The sequence below is a fragment of the Lagenorhynchus albirostris genome, chromosome 16, assembly GCF_949774975.1.
Source record: "Lagenorhynchus albirostris chromosome 16, mLagAlb1.1, whole genome shotgun sequence".
NCBI classification, from domain to species: Eukaryota; Metazoa; Chordata; class Mammalia; order Artiodactyla; family Delphinidae; genus Lagenorhynchus; species Lagenorhynchus albirostris.
In genome coordinates, this window is record NC_083110.1 from 43,119,995 (window position 1) to 43,139,349 (window position 19,355).

At 35.7% G+C, this 19,355-nt stretch overlaps 1 protein-coding gene across 1 annotated transcript in view; it reads left to right on the forward strand.

The window, feature by feature from the left end:
- The window catches only part of PCDH15 (protocadherin related 15), an 817,584-nt gene that overhangs the window by 225,423 nt on the left and 572,806 nt on the right, over positions 1-19,355 (forward strand). The window contains exons 3-4 of the mRNA XM_060127128.1: positions 4,477-4,491; positions 5,007-5,072. Of these exons, the coding sequence (XP_059983111.1) occupies positions 4,477-4,491; positions 5,007-5,072 (81 nt within the window). The remainder of the gene's footprint in view (positions 1-4,476; positions 4,492-5,006; positions 5,073-19,355) is intronic.

The window sequence follows — 19,355 nt, forward strand, 5'->3', positions numbered from 1 at the left end:
ATGGTACATCATTAACTGGTAAGCATGTTTTAATTTGTAAAAGATCACTGTGGTTAAAGACAGAAAATTAAAAGAGTTAATTGCCTGTAGGGTCCACAGTTAGGAAAACCTGTTAGACTAGGTAAGAGATTGGATTAGTGTAGTGACATCAGATTGAAAGCTGTAGGTGGATATAAGAAGTTTTTCTGTAGTAATGAAAGTCAAGATTTATTGAGGGATTCAACATAGAAAAGCAAGGGTGATGGGCAGGCTCAAAGGTGACCCCCTGGTGTCTGGTTTATGCAACTTGGCACAAAATTGTGCTATTCACTGAAATACTACATACTGGAAGAGGCCAGGTATGGTCTGGGGGTAGCAACTAGAACCCATTTTGGAGTGTTACATTTAAGGCACCTTTGAAATTGCAAGTACAGATGTTTGTCTAAGCAGCAGGACCCAGACTCAGAGGAGAGGTCTAGGCAGGAAATATGCTAGTCATTGGACATATTTATGGCAATTGCCATGTTAATATAAGATAAAAGTCAATATATTTGAAATTTTATTAAAAAGACATTGTTTGGGGCTTCCCTGGTGGTGCAGTGGTTAAGAGTCCGCCTGCCAGTGCAGGGGACACGGGTTCCAGCCCTGGTCTGGGAAGATCCCACAGGCCGTGGAGCAACTAAGCCCGTGCGCCATAACTACTGAGCCTGCGCTCTAGAGCCCACAAGGCACAACTACTGAGCCCACATGCCACAACTACTGAAGCCCACGTGCCTAGAGCCTGAGCTCCGAAACAAGCGAAGTCACCACAATGAGAAGTCCACACACTGCAACGAAGAGTAGCCCCCACTCGCTGCAACTAGAGAAAACCCGTGCATAGCAATGAAGAACAAAAGCAGCCAAAAATAAATAAATAAAATAATTTTTTAAAAAAAGACATTGTTTGAACTTAAATGGAAGTTTTGAGAATAGGCTAAGGTGGAAATAGGGTCTACCTGGCTGTTCTCTCTTCCTAGTAAGGAATGAACATATATGGACAATTCTGGATATTCCCTTTGTAGAGTAACATGATCTTAAGCTTCAGGTCATAATAAGAACAGCATATCACAGGTTCATTTCATTTGAAACCAGTCCTTCCATATCTTGCTAATACATTTTTAGGTTTTAAATCTGACTTGTTGCATGAAATTTAAAAATACACAGAAAAAATATACGGCTTATTTTTAGCTTGATGACAAATTTGTGGAAATAAATCACACTGGGCGTTCAGCTGTTTGTATTCATATCCTGCACTTTACAACAAATTGGATATGGGAATCAGGTAGGGGCCTGAGTGGTTAGAAGTCTGAGGCAGGAAAAACAATGAATTTGTGATTTAACCTGGACAGTCAAGGGTGAAATTAAATAGATTACAGAAGTTCGTTTCCAAGGCACAGGCATCATCAGCTAACCTGTCTTTCCTTGGCAGACAGATTATCCATAGACCGTAGAGAGCAGGATCACCCAGCCCCCAAACTGCTTTCTAGTTTTCACTTTGATCTCCATTTGCATATTTAGCATACATAATACATCCTGGTTACTCCATCCAAACTTACTTTTTTTAAGACAGTTCTGAATATACTTGTCATTAAAAATATTTTTGTTCATTTCAAAAGTAATTATACTTTCATGAACACATCATTCCAAAGCAAACACTTAGCCTGTTGTGAACACTGTTATTAATAGATTACTTTTATGTATCTCACTAACCTCTCTTCATTAGTGTTTGGGTCAAAATTATTTAATCATTTTTGTTTTGATTCAGAATAAAGAAAGTTTATTGGTTGGGCATGAAAAATATCTTATTGTGGGGTTTTGGAAGCTGCTAAAAGAATAAAGCTGAGTGAAAGTCATCTAAAGGGGTCTGACTGGGAGGAACTGTAGCTGCACCTATATTCCTGGGCTGTTTCTGTCGGCCAGGACATAATGAGAACAGTGGCTTCTGTGCAGCACTCATGGAGGGATATTCAATGAGAGACTGCAGCTGGGCTGACTGCAGTTCAGAAAAATTCAACAAGCATTCTTTCAGGATCAACTCTAGTCTGATTCTAAGGTTACTTAGATATATAAATGTGACACAGACTTGGTCTGAAGGAGCTTTTATGAGAAGAAAATACTAATATATTTTATGAAGTAATTTTTCCAGTGGAATACAGTGTATATTGAAGGAATGCAGAGAAGAGGCATTTAATCTAGACAAGGAAGATTTTCTAGAAGATGTGATGCCTTGCCAGGTTCTTGAAAGAGAAATAGAAGTTAACCAGGGGTAGAAGATGAGGAAGGGCCTTTTGGCAGATGGCACAGCAAACATAAATTTGGTTTGTTATGGCTAAAGAATGAACTGAGAATGGGAAGGGTAAGGGAGGGAGGGAGGGCTGGAATATGGGGAGTCGTACTTGACTTAGATGTGTAGAAAAATCTACCCATAAATGTAATAGTAACCAAATGGTGAGAGGTTTTCGTATATGTACGCCTAGCTTTCTCCTTCTTTCCTTTCCCTTTATCCTGCCTGCCTATAAAGTTATTGATTAAATATCTATTCCTCTATCAATATTCACATGCAGATTCACCACACTTTTTCTCTACTTTGCAGCTATGAGGATCTTAACTAAGGCAGTGACCTCATATATAAATATTTTATATATATATATATATATATATATAAAATATGGAGGGAGGGAGGGAGAAAGAGAAGGAGAGTGAGGAGAGAGAAAATAGTATTGAAAGGTAACTACTCTTTGAAATACAAACAGAAGGCATGTTGGTAATCCAAGAATTGCATCTTGTAAGAACTGGTCATGTTTCCTTTATTCTTTCCACAGATTGCCTCTGCCTTCTTGTGTATCCCATTTCCACTCCCAGCAGGCATTCTCTGTATTTTAACCGTTTGTGTTGTTAATGAATTTATTAAAGAATTGACTCACATAGACCACACTGTGCCATACCTATGTGGTTGTTTATGAGTCTTTCTTTTATCTGATCACTCAGATCCATGAAGAAAGAAGTTGTTGGTTTTTAATTCCCATGTTCAGCACGTAGTAAGTTATCTACAAATTTGACTGAATAATTTTTGAATGCATAGATGAATAAAAAACTAGATGAACAAAGTATTATGAGAACATGGAAGTAAAAGATAAATTCTGACTGGGGAAATAGACAAGTTTTCATGGAATAGGTGAAATCTAGTTCTACCAAGAGAAGCAGAGACTTGCCAGGCAGTAGTAGAGGCAGAAATGAATTTAGGTGACAAAACTTCCTTAATAATGCAAGATACATTCTAGCAAGAATAAGGGCTCTGATGTGACTGAAGGGCACAGTGCTTAATTCTAAGTAAACAATGTTAAGACCATGACATCCTTTGAATGATATTCGAAGACAATTTTCTTCACTCCAAAGGAAACTTAAGTTCTTTGTGCAGAGAAGTACCATTATTTTACCTTTGATTTGGGTGCATAAAATAATTCTCGTGAAGTTAATAAATGAATGCAGAATGAGAACAAAGCTTCTAGGAGATCAGTGAGGAAACCACTGCAAGAGTAGAGGTGACAAATAGTGAGGAGCTGTGCTATGTCAGGGGGTATAAGAAGGAGAGAATGAAGTGTAATGAGATATTTTAGATCTAAAAATGCTGTGACCTGAAACTCCATGAATACTGACCAGGATGAAGAGAGAAAAACTGGAGATTTCTGATATTTTAAGCTTCATATGGGAGAGCACATATCTTACAATATAGAACAATGCTCGCCAAAGCCTTTTTTATTCATGCCCATGTACATAATAGCAGAATTTTAATAGATAAATAGTAAACCTTGAAATCATCTTCCAAAGAGCACACGTACTTGGATGGCTTTAAGCCAATTTATGTTGCAGTCACAGGACTGTACCATGTACATTTAACTGTGTGACACATCCCTATCAGGCTGACCGAGTACCTCCTGGGAGAGTGCTTTATGTCTCAGAAGTGTACTTTTGACATCTTCCAGGCAAAACCTTCACATTTTAATTATCATGGATGTTATAGCTCATGATACTATTTATGTTCATTATCATGAGATACTTCGGTATTAGCATTGTTTGAAATAACAAATTAATCACTACTGATTGACAGGCACTATTCTTAAGGTTTGTTCAACACAGGGATAATAGACAATTCATAAGTAATTTTATTTACCTTTTCATAGGACACATCGGTGTACTGTATGTTATGTTCGAGTTGATCTATAATTTTTAAGATGTTAATGACATACATTATCGAGTAAACTTGTTACTACTGTTAGAATTACAAAAATCTAAGGATTTTATATACTTCATTTCCAGAAATCATTAGGTGATATATCTGTTATTGTATAATGCTATTTATGTCTTTAAATCCTCGCTAAATATATACATGTATTCTTTCTTCCTTTCTTTCATTTTTCTGATCTGCTCCCATTGATGACTCTATACTTTTGACTCCAGACTGGCAATATGAGGGTAAGATGACAAAAATAAAATCTCAAACAACCTCATGAACATTGCTTGTCTGTCTTTGTTTTATTCTCTTTAGAACATTATTAAAGATCTATTCACTCTTTTTAATTAGACCCTTTATTACAATTAAAGTCCAATTATGTTTGTTTCTGTTGTGATGCTTTAATTACAATTTATCCTTGTTAATCATCCCTTTATGTTGTTTTTATGGGTTAAATTACCATCCCGTTATCTCTGTCCTGAAGGACCTCTGCTCTCCAGTGGTCTCTGCTGGTGTTTTCCAGTAAGATTTGAACAGTTTCATGGTATACAAAGTGTCTTTGTTACGATGTGGTAAGGAATCTATATAGCTCTTATGAGAATTTTTTTTAAATAAAAAACTGTTAAAAGAAATGATGCATATTAATTTGATTGCAGGATTTTTCTTTTTAAATATCAATATACATCTCAATGAATTTACTCTCAGGGTGAATGCTCCTGCAGTAGCTACTTCTTACTTTGTCTTGTTTTCTCTTTAGATTGCAAACTAGCTAGGGGGGGACCACCAGCCACCATAGTTGCCATTGATGAAGAGAGTCGGAATGGTGAGTAAGCTATGTGTTTTAAAAGTGACTTAATCTAAGAGGGATTTCTCATTTCAAGCCTAGATTTGATATGTGTGGAAGTACTAAATGAAAGCTTCAAAGCAAATCCACTGACAGTTCCTCTTTAATTTCTTCCCTGTGTGAGTTTAAATTAGTACACTAACTGGAAATACTTTATTTGGATTACATTATGAGAGACTTAATGAATAGAAATGTTTAGTTTTGATTGCAGAGAAGTCATCTGATTCACAATCAGTCTAAGAATGCATCTAGATACCGGCTAGAACTTTTCTTTGTCAATAGGTAGAGTTGACTATCACACATACTGTTACCTAGTGTATTTCTCCAAAAGAAATGGACCACAGGGTAAGCTCTGCACTGCTAATTTAAATTTGCTACAGTCTGGTAAGGATTAAGATCCATAATCTATTAGACATGGTGATTTAAGAATAGTTACTAGGGGGACTTCCCTGGTGGACCAGTGGTTAGGACTTCGCCTTCCAATGCAGGGGGTGCGGGTTTGATCCCTGGTCACAGAGCTAAGATCCCACATGCCTCGTGGCCAAAAAAACCCAAGAAACATAAAACAGAAGCAATATTGTAAGAAATTCAATAAGGACTTTTAAAATGGTCCACATCAAAAAATAAAAATCTTAAAAAAAGAATAGTTACTAGGAAAACAAAGTGCTTGGGAACAGAAAACTGACAAAAGGTGTAGAGCAGAGGAGGAAATCTGAATTTTCACTCAGTCTATCTGCCATAATTAACAACTTATTCCTAATTTATATTACAATCTTCAAAAATTTAATTTTCCTTAACAAAAAATTAGCATTTTTGTTCCCCAACACTCTCCTAGTCTCTAAACTTTACAGATATTTAGAGATTCTCCTCCTCTATTAGGTAACAGTAAAGTGGAAATCCCTTGAGTCTTGCTTTCTATTTCAAACTATTCTAAATATGAGAATGTTCTGTGGCTCATTTTGTCTACTAATTCTGTAACAGACTTTCCACTGGGTTTGATTTATACTTTCTGTCTAGGCTCAACACTGTTTTTCCAGACTGATGTCTTTTTAAAAAAGAATGTCAAGTGGTTTATTGGAAAGTGACTTTTCCCTGAAATTCAACCTACGTGTATTTTGAAAATTTCTATAGTACACATAATACCTGTGTTGGTTCACTTTATAATGTATCAGTATTTATTATGCTTTACTAGAAACATTTCTTTTACTTCTTAGAAGAATTGGCATAAATTTTATTCTTGAACATCTTTCACTTCCTTTGGAATCAGCCAAAAATGTCCATAACACTGCTGGCCTTTGTTTAAACAAATTTAAGTGTCTATACTAAATTATAGAAATATTATAAAAATTACACAGGTTTGTTTATTTTTAAAAAGTCCCTATTGAGCTTGAAAGTATATGAAGATAATGAGTTATTAGGATGCATTTAAATAAATTAGAAATAAGTCCTATATGTATCTGCAGAAAAGAAAAAATATATATATATATAAATACTATACCAGAAAAATTTCATCTCACATGTAAGATTATGGTTTATCGTTAACTACTTTCCTGTCAACAAATTTGTTTTCTAAATGTCCTACAATAAAAAGTTTGCTTTTTAACCAGAGACAAAAAAATAAATGTGATAGAAAACCAATCTATATTTTCTCATTGTTCACCTATTCCCTTGAACATATAAGCTGAGCTGAACTAAAGCATTTAATTTTACTAAATAGTTGTTTTAACCTGTAATTCTATACAGAGCTTATTTCGCCAACCAGATAATTATAGCCACAGTAATGATATTTTACCTTTCCTTGTGTTGATGAGATCCCACTTTTTAAAGGAGCTCAGGAAGTCTACAAAGATGTTGTCATAGCAGTTCTGCATGATGGCATGTAGTGAAAGTTCAATATTTATATTTTAGAAGAAGGTGGCATGATGTAGTTGCTGTGCTCTTTAATTGGCATATTTTGTAGAAACTGCCAACTACTCAGAATGCTGCCAAAGTTATTTGAGTGTCAACATAAGGAGTATAAACACCAATCTAGAGATTAAAGGTTTGACATTTCTCTTTCACATTAAATTTCTAAAAATATGGTGATCAAATGAACCTCTGCCAGATATTACAATGTAGTGTGCAATCATTCTTGCCTTGAAAGTCTAAAGGAAACAATCCATGAAAGTGTTTTCATATTTTTCTTTAGGCAATCTAAGAAACTTCCCAATAGGACAGTTAATTCTAGTCTGGCTCTTAAACTCTTGGTTTCTTTTTTCTTGCATCTTTTTAATTGGTAGTAACAAAACATGTGGGTATCCTATTTTACCAGAAAAATAAGCACCTATTTGTAAATGTTCTGGGGCTTCTTAAAAGTAAGGCACAGCAAATCCTTTATTAAGCCAAACTAGTAAGTTTGGGTGTCAACTTGCTTTGGCTTACTTTATTGATGTCTACAGCTGAACAATCTCCATTGCCAAATACATCCTCTACTATACTACTATAGTATAGCTTTTAAATACCTCGGGTATTATTTTTTAACTCAGGTATTTTAAAATATATACTTGGGGCTTCCCTGGTGGCGCAGGGGTTGAGAGTCCGCCTGCCGATGCAGGGGACACGGGTTCGTGTCCCGGTCCGGGAAGATCCCACATGCCGCGGAGCAGCTGGGCCCGTGAGCCATGGCCGCTGAGCCTGCACGTCCGGAGCCTGTGCTCCGCAGCGGGAGAGGCCACAACAGTGAGAGGCCCGCGTACCGCAAAAAAAAAAAAAAAATATATATATATATATATATATATATTTAATTTTCTTATATAAGTCACTAAGGTACATTCATAGAACGTCCGTTATTTGTCACATGCATCTGCATATTTCAAGATTTTTATACTCTGTGGGATGGAAATATTTCCTTTTTATGAATATATATGCTAAATTAATTTGCACATCAGTATAAGTTTTAAAGAATTAAAAATTTAACAGGTAGAGATCCATAAACTTCTTTCTCACCCTGGGACCTGTTAGATTGTTCCTCTCCTTGGTCCTTGTCCTCAGTAGTATATTGGTAACAGATTCATTATATCACCCTCGATCTGAACCAGGAGTTTATTTTCATCACAACTACCAGAAAATCAAGCTTATGTGGTAAGAACACAAAATCAACCCATTAAGAGAATCACATTGGTTCCTGACCACCACCAGAAAGCTCTAGAACTAGTATGTAGAAAATGGTTAATGAGTATTTGCATTTAGAGAGGAGAATGTGTACCAAGAAACACTTAGATTATTTTAAAATATCTAAAATTTTTTGCCAGAAAAGCTTATGTATACACAAAAACCTGCACATGAACATTTATGGCAGCTTAATTCATAATTGCCCAAACTTGGAAGCAAGCAAGATATTTTTAGTAAGTGAATAGATAAGTAAACTATGTACATCCAGATAAATACAGACTAAAAACAAATGAGCTATCAAGCCATGAAAAGACACAGAGGAGACTTAGGTGCATTTTACTAAGTGAAAGAAGCCAAGCCGAAGGAAACATGTACTGTACGATTTCAACTATCACATTCCAGAAAAGATAAAAATATGGGAAAAATTAAAATATCAGTAGTTTCCAGGGGTAAGTGGGGGGAAGACAGGCAGAGCAAAGAGGATTTTTAGGGCAGTGAAAACACTCTGCATGATATTCTAAGGATGGATATATGTCATAATACATTTGTCCAAACCAATAGAATGTACAACACCAAAAGGAAACCTAAGGTAAACTGTGGACTTTAGCTGATTATGATGTGTCAATGTAGGTTCATCCTTGGTTAAAAAAAAAAATGTACCATTCTAGTGAATGATGTTGATAATGGGGAAGGCTATGCATGTCGGAGGGAAGGGGCCCAAGGGGTATATAGGAAAACTATCTCCCTCTCCTTTTCACTGTGAACTTAAAACACTGCTCTAAAACAACTAAGTTTTAAAAAAATATTTCTGGAAATACATTTTTAGATTCACTGGAAATACATTTTTAGATTCACTGGACTCAGAGCTGCCTAATGGCATTGAGTCCCTACTGGAAGGAGTGAGGTCAGGAACGGTTACACTGGAACTATTTAAAGCTTGCCTCTGGGTGCCTGCCAAGTCAGGGCCCTGGCTGCTTTACAACAACTACAGAATGGCATTCAAAAAGACTTTGGAACAACTGGTTCAGACTAATTCTGAGAAACTGGGTAAATACATAGGCAGTGCTGAGTCAAGGGGACAAGAAAATGATTTGAAGTCATGGTTTGAACGTAACACCATAATTGTACAAAAATAAACAGGCTCAGAGGCAAAAGGATATCACTATGTAGGTGAGAGATTGGGAGGCTCATCCTAAATGTTCTTTATGGATTTCCAGTTAAGATATTGTGGGCTCACAGCAAATTTGAGAAATGAAAGATGACGGAGTGTCTTCACATTATGAAAGGAGATGCCAACAGAGGATGCCACAGCTGATTCAATGAGAATGTGTCCTGGTCAGCGCACATGGCAGAACCAGGTGTGAACTGGCTTGAGTATTACAGACCCTCCTATACTTCTAGGAAGGTAGAGGAGGTTATAGAAAGGAACAATGAATTCAGTTGGTCACTTCTTCTGTGGGGTTTCTCTGGCCCAAGCATGGAGCTAGGGGAGTGAAGGGAAGTTGATTCTTCATTAGAAACAATTATGTTGTTGAGGGGCATTTGCAAGTTGCTCATCATCATCCTTTTCCTTCCGTTGTCAAAAATCACTAAGCTTGGAAGAGTAGAAGATTAAAGTTCTATGTTGATGTTCTTCTTTCCTTATAGTTGCCAATTACATATCTTAGATTTATAGCAAGGGAGTTCGCCAAACTCTGCCTTATACACCTCCAAAGGGTTGCAAGTAGAGTTTCATATACTCCTAGTAAAATAGGTCTTGCACTCATGGAAAGAAAAGTCTTAAATAACCAATGTTTCTGTATGAATATTCCCAACTTTTAAACAAAGTGTAAAAAAAAAAAAGTGCAATGTGGTTTTTTTTGGTTTTTTGTTTTTTTACATCCAAGGGTTCAGAACCCTCCCTTTTTGCCTATTTATCTTCATTCTTCTCTTTCATTCTCTAAAGAGAGCAAGGTCTAAACTGGCGGAAAATTTTTGCAAGAACAACTATAGTGGAATAAGAATAAACTCTGTAGAATACCTCATAGTAGAAGATGACTAGAACCCCAGATGAGAGACTGCACAAGATGCTGAGAAGAGAGGAAACTGAGAAACCAAGATGGCAAGTTATCAGGCAGACTGGATGACAATGTTCTATTGGGGTAAATTGAAAGTGGTTGAAGATGCCACCAGGAGGTTAAAGGTGCTAGAGATTATATAGTAGGTGGAAAAATGTTTCAATATAGTTGCCATAGATAGAGTCCTCAGCTCATGTAAATGTTTGGGAGAAATGTTATTAAAGATAGAAATCCTTATCTGGGCCTATTCTTAGGCCATGTTTCTTTCAATGTGTCAGGACAAAGATACAGCTTAAGATCTGGATTTAATTCTCTCTCAGTTCTATGATAACGATTCTGGTTATTTCAAATATGACATATAACAAAGTGTTGCCAACATAATTTACATATTAAATGAAACCTGAAGTACAAAACATGTTTTTAGATATTAAGCTTTTGAAAATTTGTACAGAGCTTTACTCATGAAAATAAAAGTGAGAGAGGGATCCAGTATATATGTCCTATGGGAGGGATAGTTCTAAGGATTTGGTTTTAAACAGTTACTTTCTAAGGCACTTTTATCCTACCTCTATTCTGCATTGTTGCCTTATCACTAAGGTAAATAGTGTTTGTCTCTGGTGGTTTTCATCAACAAATCCTAGAATTCTATTTGAAACAATAATTAAAAAAAAATAAATGTACAGTCTGCTGCATAAAGCCTTATGAAACACAGCAACTCTAACAATAGAAGTTCTATACAAAGTTCTATACAAAGGTAGATTAATAGATGACTGTACAAGCTTTTGAAGTATGAAGACTAAAACTTTGTTTGTGTTATACAAGATCATCCGTATTGACATCAAGCAAATGACCTTTAGTGCAATATGAGAGTTTTGTTTTTCTGGATTAATAGGGGAAAATATATTCCCCTTGTTCTATAATTTTATAACATCCAAACTTGATTCTTAACTGCCAAAATATTAAATATTTTTATAAGACATTAGTGGTCTTCTGGCTAGATTGCTGTGGATGTTGCCTAGCCCCAAAATTATGATTACAAATTTCTTTGCTATTCTATTCTTTACTTTTCCCAGTCATCATTAAGTCATTCTGAGTTCTTTCTGGTGAAAGGCATACACATTGATGAGGAAATATAATTTTTTGTAAGTTTTGAAGAAGTTAAATGAAACTATCCAAAATACACTTGTCAATATTAGACCTAAGTTGATGTAAAAAAATCATGTCCAGGGCTTCCCTGGTGGCGCGGTGGTTGAGAGTCCACCTGCCGATGCAGGGGACAGGAGTTCGTGCCCCAGTCCGGGAAGATCCCGCATGCCGTGGAGCGGCTGGGCCCGTGAGCCATGGCCACTGAGCCTGCGCGTCCGGAGCCTGTGCTCTGCAGCGGGAGAGGCCACAACAGCGAGAGGCCCGCGTAACGCGCAAAAAAAAAAAAAAAAAAAAAAATCATGTCCAATTCCTCATGTATTTTAATCCTCTTATTACAGTGACTAAGACAATTATCCTAGTAGAAAACAATTTGGCTCTGCTCATTACTGTTGGAGCTACATATTCAACGATGCATTCGCTACTTTTCATTTGTGCCAAAGTATTATTTTATGAAAGGTCAGCAGCTGCAAACTTCTGAATATATAACTGTGAAATAAGTAAATTGAAAACTTTCTAAGCATTAGGGAAATAGGTTATCTCAAGTTATCTAAAATTATATTGACATTTAATCATATTTCATTTTTGATATTCCTTTTCTCGTTTACTCTATAGCACCTAATATACAATGGTATTGCTGGATCTAGTGAAATGATCATAAAATAAGGGACAGGAGAAGTACACAAAGCAGACAGAAGTCAAAAATTATACAAAGCAGACAGAAGTCAAAAAGGGCAGCAAGCTAGGGTGTTTTATACAAGGAAAACAACTCTGTTCAATATAGTGGCTCTTGTTTACTGTTTAAGTTTCAGAATGCTAATGTTAATGATGACGAAAAGATTAAGTTGTGCAAAGTAACCCTTGGTTTCTAAGGAAATGAAAAACACACTTAAGAAAAGAACATTCTATTCTATTTTTCCTTTTTCTTTAAATCCTTTACTTTAATCTCATGTCTAATAGAAATAAATCTGAATAATATAGAATTAAATTATGCCACACATACACACACTTAGTGCCAAGTGATGCTGTTATAATGAACCATTTTTCTGTAGAGAGAGTATCTAAATCCTGTCACTAGGGAAGACAACTGAAGCTACTATTGGTTTCATCTGTATAGACTATTGGACGATGGACCATGGGCCTTCGTGGGCAATAAGAATGGGCCTGTGTGCTACAAGAAATGAAGACCTATTAGGTTCTGTCTACTCATAACCACGTAGAAAGAAACCTTCAATTTTTTTTCAGAATAGGAAATTCTGTGTATTAAAGATAAGTCATTCTAATTTAAATTGATTCCTTTTATTAGCCAAACAAAATACAGCTGTGTGGCTCCTGTGGCCTGTGTGGCTCCCGCAAGCCACCAATATTTTGACTCCTAATTTAGGCAACAAAGATGAGATAAGTGCATGGTAGAAAGGACATCCATAAGATGACATTGTTTTGGGAAGGGCGTGAAGGGACTTTGCTTTGAGCTTTCTTTGCATATTCAGCACACTCTTTACACTTACGTTGTAGAATTTGAGTTTAGTTGAGGAGTGAGTCTGATGGAAGTTTAGGAACTCAGGGATGGGAGAAGCACCAAAGTTCAATTGCTTGTTTTAACATCAAGCTCCTGGAGATTCTGTCTACAACTGCTCTTTCTTATGCATGATCTTAGATTCCACTATTACCCTGTCCCCAATGACTCTTTCCCCAATTCCTGTTGATCATGAGTGGTTTTTCACTTCTGTTCCCCATGATCAAATATTGGCTGCTAGATTATTGATCTCTGTTGTCAGGCAACAAAGGTATGACTTTTCTGTTAGGACACTGGAAAGCTGAAATGGAAATCTGAAATGGACCACTACTGTCACTTGACTATAGTAATCAACAGTGTAAATGTTCTCAGCAATCCCTGGATGAGAACCATAACCCTCAGATGACTTGAAACTGTTCTTGGACTTAAAATACCTCCTACAGCAGTTTTCAAAACAAAGATTCAAATGCCACATATTTCCACCTGGAATTGCTAATGTAATTCAACTAAATATGCTTAAGTGTGCCACATGGATTAACGAATACGAAAGTACTTGGTTTTCCTTCATCTATCGCTACTTCATGAAACTGAAGGATGCACTAAAGCTAGATTTTGTATTCATGTCAGATGGTACAATTTCAGTAAATAGCATAATATTTATTCCTTAGAATAAAAATGAATCTCTTAACCGTACTCAATAATAAAAGTTTTGTGGAATTGTCATAGCTACATACCATTAAAGTACATTCAGCTTGGTTAAAATACAAATGGGTTTACTTAAGTAGAATATGGAGATATAATATATTGTAGTGTTCCTTTTAACCTACCCAAACCACTTGCCACTGATGACCACAGGCAAGGTTTTTTTGTGTGGTTTTTTTGTTTGTTTGTTTAGTATCAGTCCTCATTTTTGTTTTCTAGATTCTGAGTTTTGTCTAACAGTAATTCTTAATTCAAGTCTCAAGTGCTGGCTGCTTAGCACAGAACTCTTTATTAACTCAGGACCCCTCAGAAACAAGGTTCTTTTCATTATAAGAGCATTAAACAATCTCCTTTTACCTGTTCTTGCTTTTGCTGGTATATTTTCCTTGTTTGTCTGCCTCCAAAAATTTACAAGTCTACAAAACGGTGATTTGAATAGTCAGACCTGTGTGTAGTTGAGAGAGTTGCTTCTTAAAATGGTTTTGAGTAGGAAAGGAATAGCTATCAGTTAAGGTATACTAGAAAAACTAGAAAAAAAGAAAAACCAATGCCCTCCTGGTGGCAGAAGCAGGACCTCTAGGGAAAAAAATAAAGCAGGCCAAGACAACAGGGAGTGATAGGCAAGTGGGGAGGCAGTGGTGCTATTTCAGGTGTCTGTCTAAGGAGACCCCATTTGAGCAGAAGCCTGACCAAAACTGACTGAAGATGTGAGCCATGCATTTAGCTGATAAATTTACATTTCAGACAGGAAAATTAAAATTCACAAGGCTACAAGGAAAAATATCGTTGGTCAGTTTAAGGTACGGCAAAAAAATTGGCTGGAGAAAATGATTGATAACAAGTGTGGCTGAAGCAGAGAAGACGGATGTTGATTGAATATATGTAAACTACTCAGAATTTTTTTGGTTTGCCAACAAATCAGTTGATAGTGAACTATAGGTTGCTAGATTAAATCACTAAGGATAGTTCTTCTTCCTGTCCCTCACTCGATATCTTAGTTTAGATACTTCAAAATTTGAATAGGCAACTGGGTGTGTATGTATTTATAATCTCAGATAATTTTACCCTTTAAAAAATCTGTCTGCTAAAAAAAAAATCAGAAAATACATTAATTTGCTCAGTTTGGCTTGGTGGTATCACTCCCTCATTTAACACATAATAGAGGATTACTGCAACCGTTCCAAAGGTAAACGTGAGTATGATAGTTACATAAATATTGAGTGTCTGAAAGTCTGATAGTGTGGTACCATCAAAATTATAACCAGAGATCTTTGTTATATTACATTGTCTTCAAAACACCATTAATATAAAAGGGAAGATTCAGTGCTAGTGGAGTCACATTTCAGAAGAATATTTGTAAAACCATTTACTTTGCTTAATAACATGATCATCTTTATAGGAGCATGTTTTGGTGAAAATGCTGAATAACGTACTTTATCTTAATCTTTAGGACAGGCAGGATGTCGGCATTATTAGTAAGGAACTAATCTCTACAGGGTTCATTTACTATCCTTCAAAGTGTTTTTCTAGGGATGTGAGCACTTTTATAGACAAGAGTCAGACTAAAGGTTATACGTGAGTGAGTTAACAGAGTGAGTAAATTAACAGAGTGAGTAATTTAAATGCTACCTTTGAAAAATTGTCCCAAGTCTTAGAAAGAATTTAAGATTCCTCTGTAGTGAATAAGCTTTATGGAACATTGTTCAAAGCAAAGCTTTTCATTCTAATTTTGTATTACTAATGACCAGTTAATACCTCTACATTTCCATCCTTTAATGAATAGCAAGTACGAAAGTGAACGTTTTATTTATATTATTTGCACATTCTTTTGACATCTTGAATTTTGATGTCTCTCAAATGTTCTACAATGAATAGATTCTTGTCAGTTAATACCATTTGTTTTTTGAAATCTATTATATATCCCAAAATAAAATTATTTCAGTTTGATTTTAGTTTGTTTCAAAATGTCAGCTAAGTCTCACAAAATATTTTCTCTGTACTTTTTCATTCTCCAGCATAGGCTACTTCTTTTTTTTTCATTTAGTTGAAGCAAAACAAGACACTTGACTTTGAGTAGACTAAAAGCAATTTGAAATTGAATAAACTATCTTCACATATAATCCTAAATAAGATTCTAACCTTGTGTATTTTTTATTGAAAATTCCTATTTGGTATATAAAAACTTTTATCATTGTAGGCATTGATAGGATACCACATAGACATTCGTATTACTATATTTTTTAGAAGGCTTCAGAGATCATCTTTTGGGCTTTGATTATATAAAAGCATGCTACTTAAATTAATATCTTTGAAGTGTTGTGTTGTATTAATATCTTTGAAGTGTTGTGTTGTACTTAAATTAATATCTTTGACGTGTTGTGTTGTGTCAAACATTTAATATCTTTGAATGTTGAATGTGAATTCAACATTCTCCTCCATGGTATGTTTATCTGTAACTTCAAATTTTTTAATTGTTGACTATTAGTTAAAATTAAGGCTCTGGAAGATGTACCTTCTTTCTGTGACACAGTCATTTAGAGATGGCACAAATATTCCTGGTATGTGAAAGATATCTTCTGTAGGTCATATTACATGAGTAAGACATAATTGTATTTATATTAATAATAGTTGAAAAAAGAAGAATCTACTGTAAATAACAGAGTTCAGTTGGCCTATAAATATAGAGTCATGCTTTAAGAGAAAGTCAAGCTGGAAGGCAAACATGTAAGTCTGTGGCTAGTATTTTTTCTGCCAACAATTGATGGTACCTTTTATCTCAAAATGGGAAGTACGTATTAGGATCATTATGTTAGACTGCAAAAATTCATGAGAGCAAAGACTATCTGCTTTGAGTCGTTGCTGTAATCCCAGAAGTTAGTGAGATGCCTGGTATGTAGCAGGCATTCAAAAAACTTGCTTGATTCAAGTAAATCATCAACATGAATCCCACAAACAAATTACCATCTGAGTTAAATGGCACATATATGTCTATTTAGAATAGTTTGAAGTGTTACTATTAAAATCTCTCAATATAATCAACGTTTAATCAAAATTCACTGTGCACATAATTTATAAATTTCAAGTGTTTTCTGCCTGCATGAAAATGTCTGCAATAATCAGATAATTTTTGTTCAACAGAGCATTTTGAAAGATGCTCTATTGAACAAAAATTGAAGTATTGAAAGAGGAAGTATTTATGATAATACTAAAATCAGGGAGTGCTGTTGTATATGCATAAATATAACCATATTATTACTTTAAATCTAAGAAAAAATAAATATAATTTTAAAATGTTTAAAAAGGCTATATTATGGCATCTTAAAATATGCAATACATATTTCATGTATTCATACTTTTTGCATATTTAAAAGTATTTCATAAAATAATCTGATCTAAATAAATTTACAAAAATATATTTTATTTTAATCTTTGGTGTTATAATTTTGACTCTGAAAATATCAACCTAATGATTTGATATGATATCAAGGTATCTATGTAAAACTACTATCTAACTTGAGAAAAATGTTATTTCTCAGTTTTTAGGTCTATTAGCCTTTTGTAGTTTCTCTAAGAAACTAGAAATAAGAAATTCCAAACTATTTAAAATTCATCAAATTGTCATGTGAGTTTGCATTCATTAAATGGGAAAAATAATCTCCATTTGCAATTTTACATTTCCAGTTATTTAAAATAGAAATTTTAATTCCAGAAATAACTGATTTTTGATAACCCATTTCTTCAGTAAAATAACATTAAATTTAAATGCCATCTTTGTAGGATAGCAACATATGATATATACAGAAAAGGGATACATATACCTAACCTACCAATGTCACTTGTGTACATACTCACACACAGTACCAGAAAAGTGCCATATTCTGAAGAAATGTTTTAAGATATTTAGGCTATGATAGGCTTCCTGAATCCTTGCATATCTACCAGTGAAGGAAAAGTACTCTATATTCTAATAGATCACTTAAAGTTTTAGTAATCAGCCTTAAAAGCATATTATGGAAACTCTATCTTACTGGTGAAGAGAAATTTAGAGAACAAAAAACCTCGAAAGGAATTTCTCATTTAAAATAGTTTACTTTAAAGATTAAAAACAATAGCAGAGGTCCACCTGGAATTAGAAAAATGACGTAGACCTCTGAGTTTTCACCCACTGAGATTGATTAGCAAGTATTAGTTCTTCTATATATTCAAGATAATATTTATCATGATATAGCTTCTTAAAGATGTGATTAGAATCTATCATTAGCTTTAAAATTCATCTACCCTGAAGCCAGACTCCAGGATGGTTTTGCCTGCCAGTAGTCAGACGCTAACCCCAGGACCCGGCTTCACTCACTAGTGGGCTGGCAACCCTGACTCTCCTCACCAGTAAGCCAGCCCTGGAGGCCCCTGGGGTTCTGTAGTCAGCTGCCTTGTGACCAAGCCCCACAAACCAGCAGCCTCCAGAAGAGTCCTGACTGTTGGGTCTCACAGCCAACCAGACTAGGAGACAGTCAGGCCTACCAGACCACCCACATAGTCAGCCTGCCACAAGAAAGGATCCATGCAGCCCTCATGAGGGAAACCCCAGAACAGATAGCTCAGTTGACAAGAGGGGAGTGTTGTGATGCATAGGATGTCTGATAGAGAAGGCCACTAGTTCAAGGTCAGGAAACCTACCAGATATCCAGAAATACTAACACCAACTTAGGCAAAACAAGGCAGCAGAGGAACATGTTTCAAATGAAGTAACAAGATAAAACCCCAGAAGAACAACTAAGTGAAGCAGAGTTAGGCAATCTATCTGAGAAAGAGTTCAAGGTAACTATCATAAAGCTGATCAAAAATCAAAGAGCTAAAAAAAAAAAACAAAAAAGGGGCTTCCCTGGTGGTGCAGTGGTTGAGAGGCTGCCTGCCGATGCAGGAGACATGGGTTCGTGCCCCGGTCCGGGAAGATCCCACATGCCGCGGAGTGGCTGGGCCCGTGAGCCATGGCCACTTGGCCTGTGCGTCCGGAGCCTGTGCTCCACAACGGGAAAGGCCACAACGGTGAGAAGCCCGCGTACCGCAAAAAAAAAAAAAAAAAAAATCAAAGAGCTCAGAAGAATGGATGCACAGAGTGAGAAGTTAGATGTTTTCAACAGAAAGAAAACATACAGAACCACCAAACAGATGTAGAATAAATGAAGTGAAAAATATACTAGAAGGAATCAATAGTAGACTAAATGATACAAAGGAATGGATCAGGGAGCTGGAAGATAGCAGTGGAGATAACTAACACTGAACAGAAAAAGGAAAAAAGAAAAAACGTGAGGACAGTTTAAGAAACTTCTGGGACAACATCAAGTGCACTAACAATCTCATAATAGGGATACCAGAGGTAGAAGATAGAGAAAGGCACTGAGAACATATTTGAAGACAAAAGAGCTGAAAAATTCCCTAACCTGGGAAACAAAACAGTTACCCAAGTCCAGGCAGCACAGACAGTCCCCATACGGGATTAACCCAAAGAAGAAAATACAAAAAGACATATTGTAATTTTTGTCATTTAATTACAGACAAAATGTTAAAAGCAGCAAGACAAAAGCAAATAACATACAAGTGAATTCCCATATGGCTATCAGCTGATTTTTCAGCAGAAACTTTGCAGGCCAGAACAGAGTGACATCATATATTTAAACTGATGAAAGAGAAAAAGCC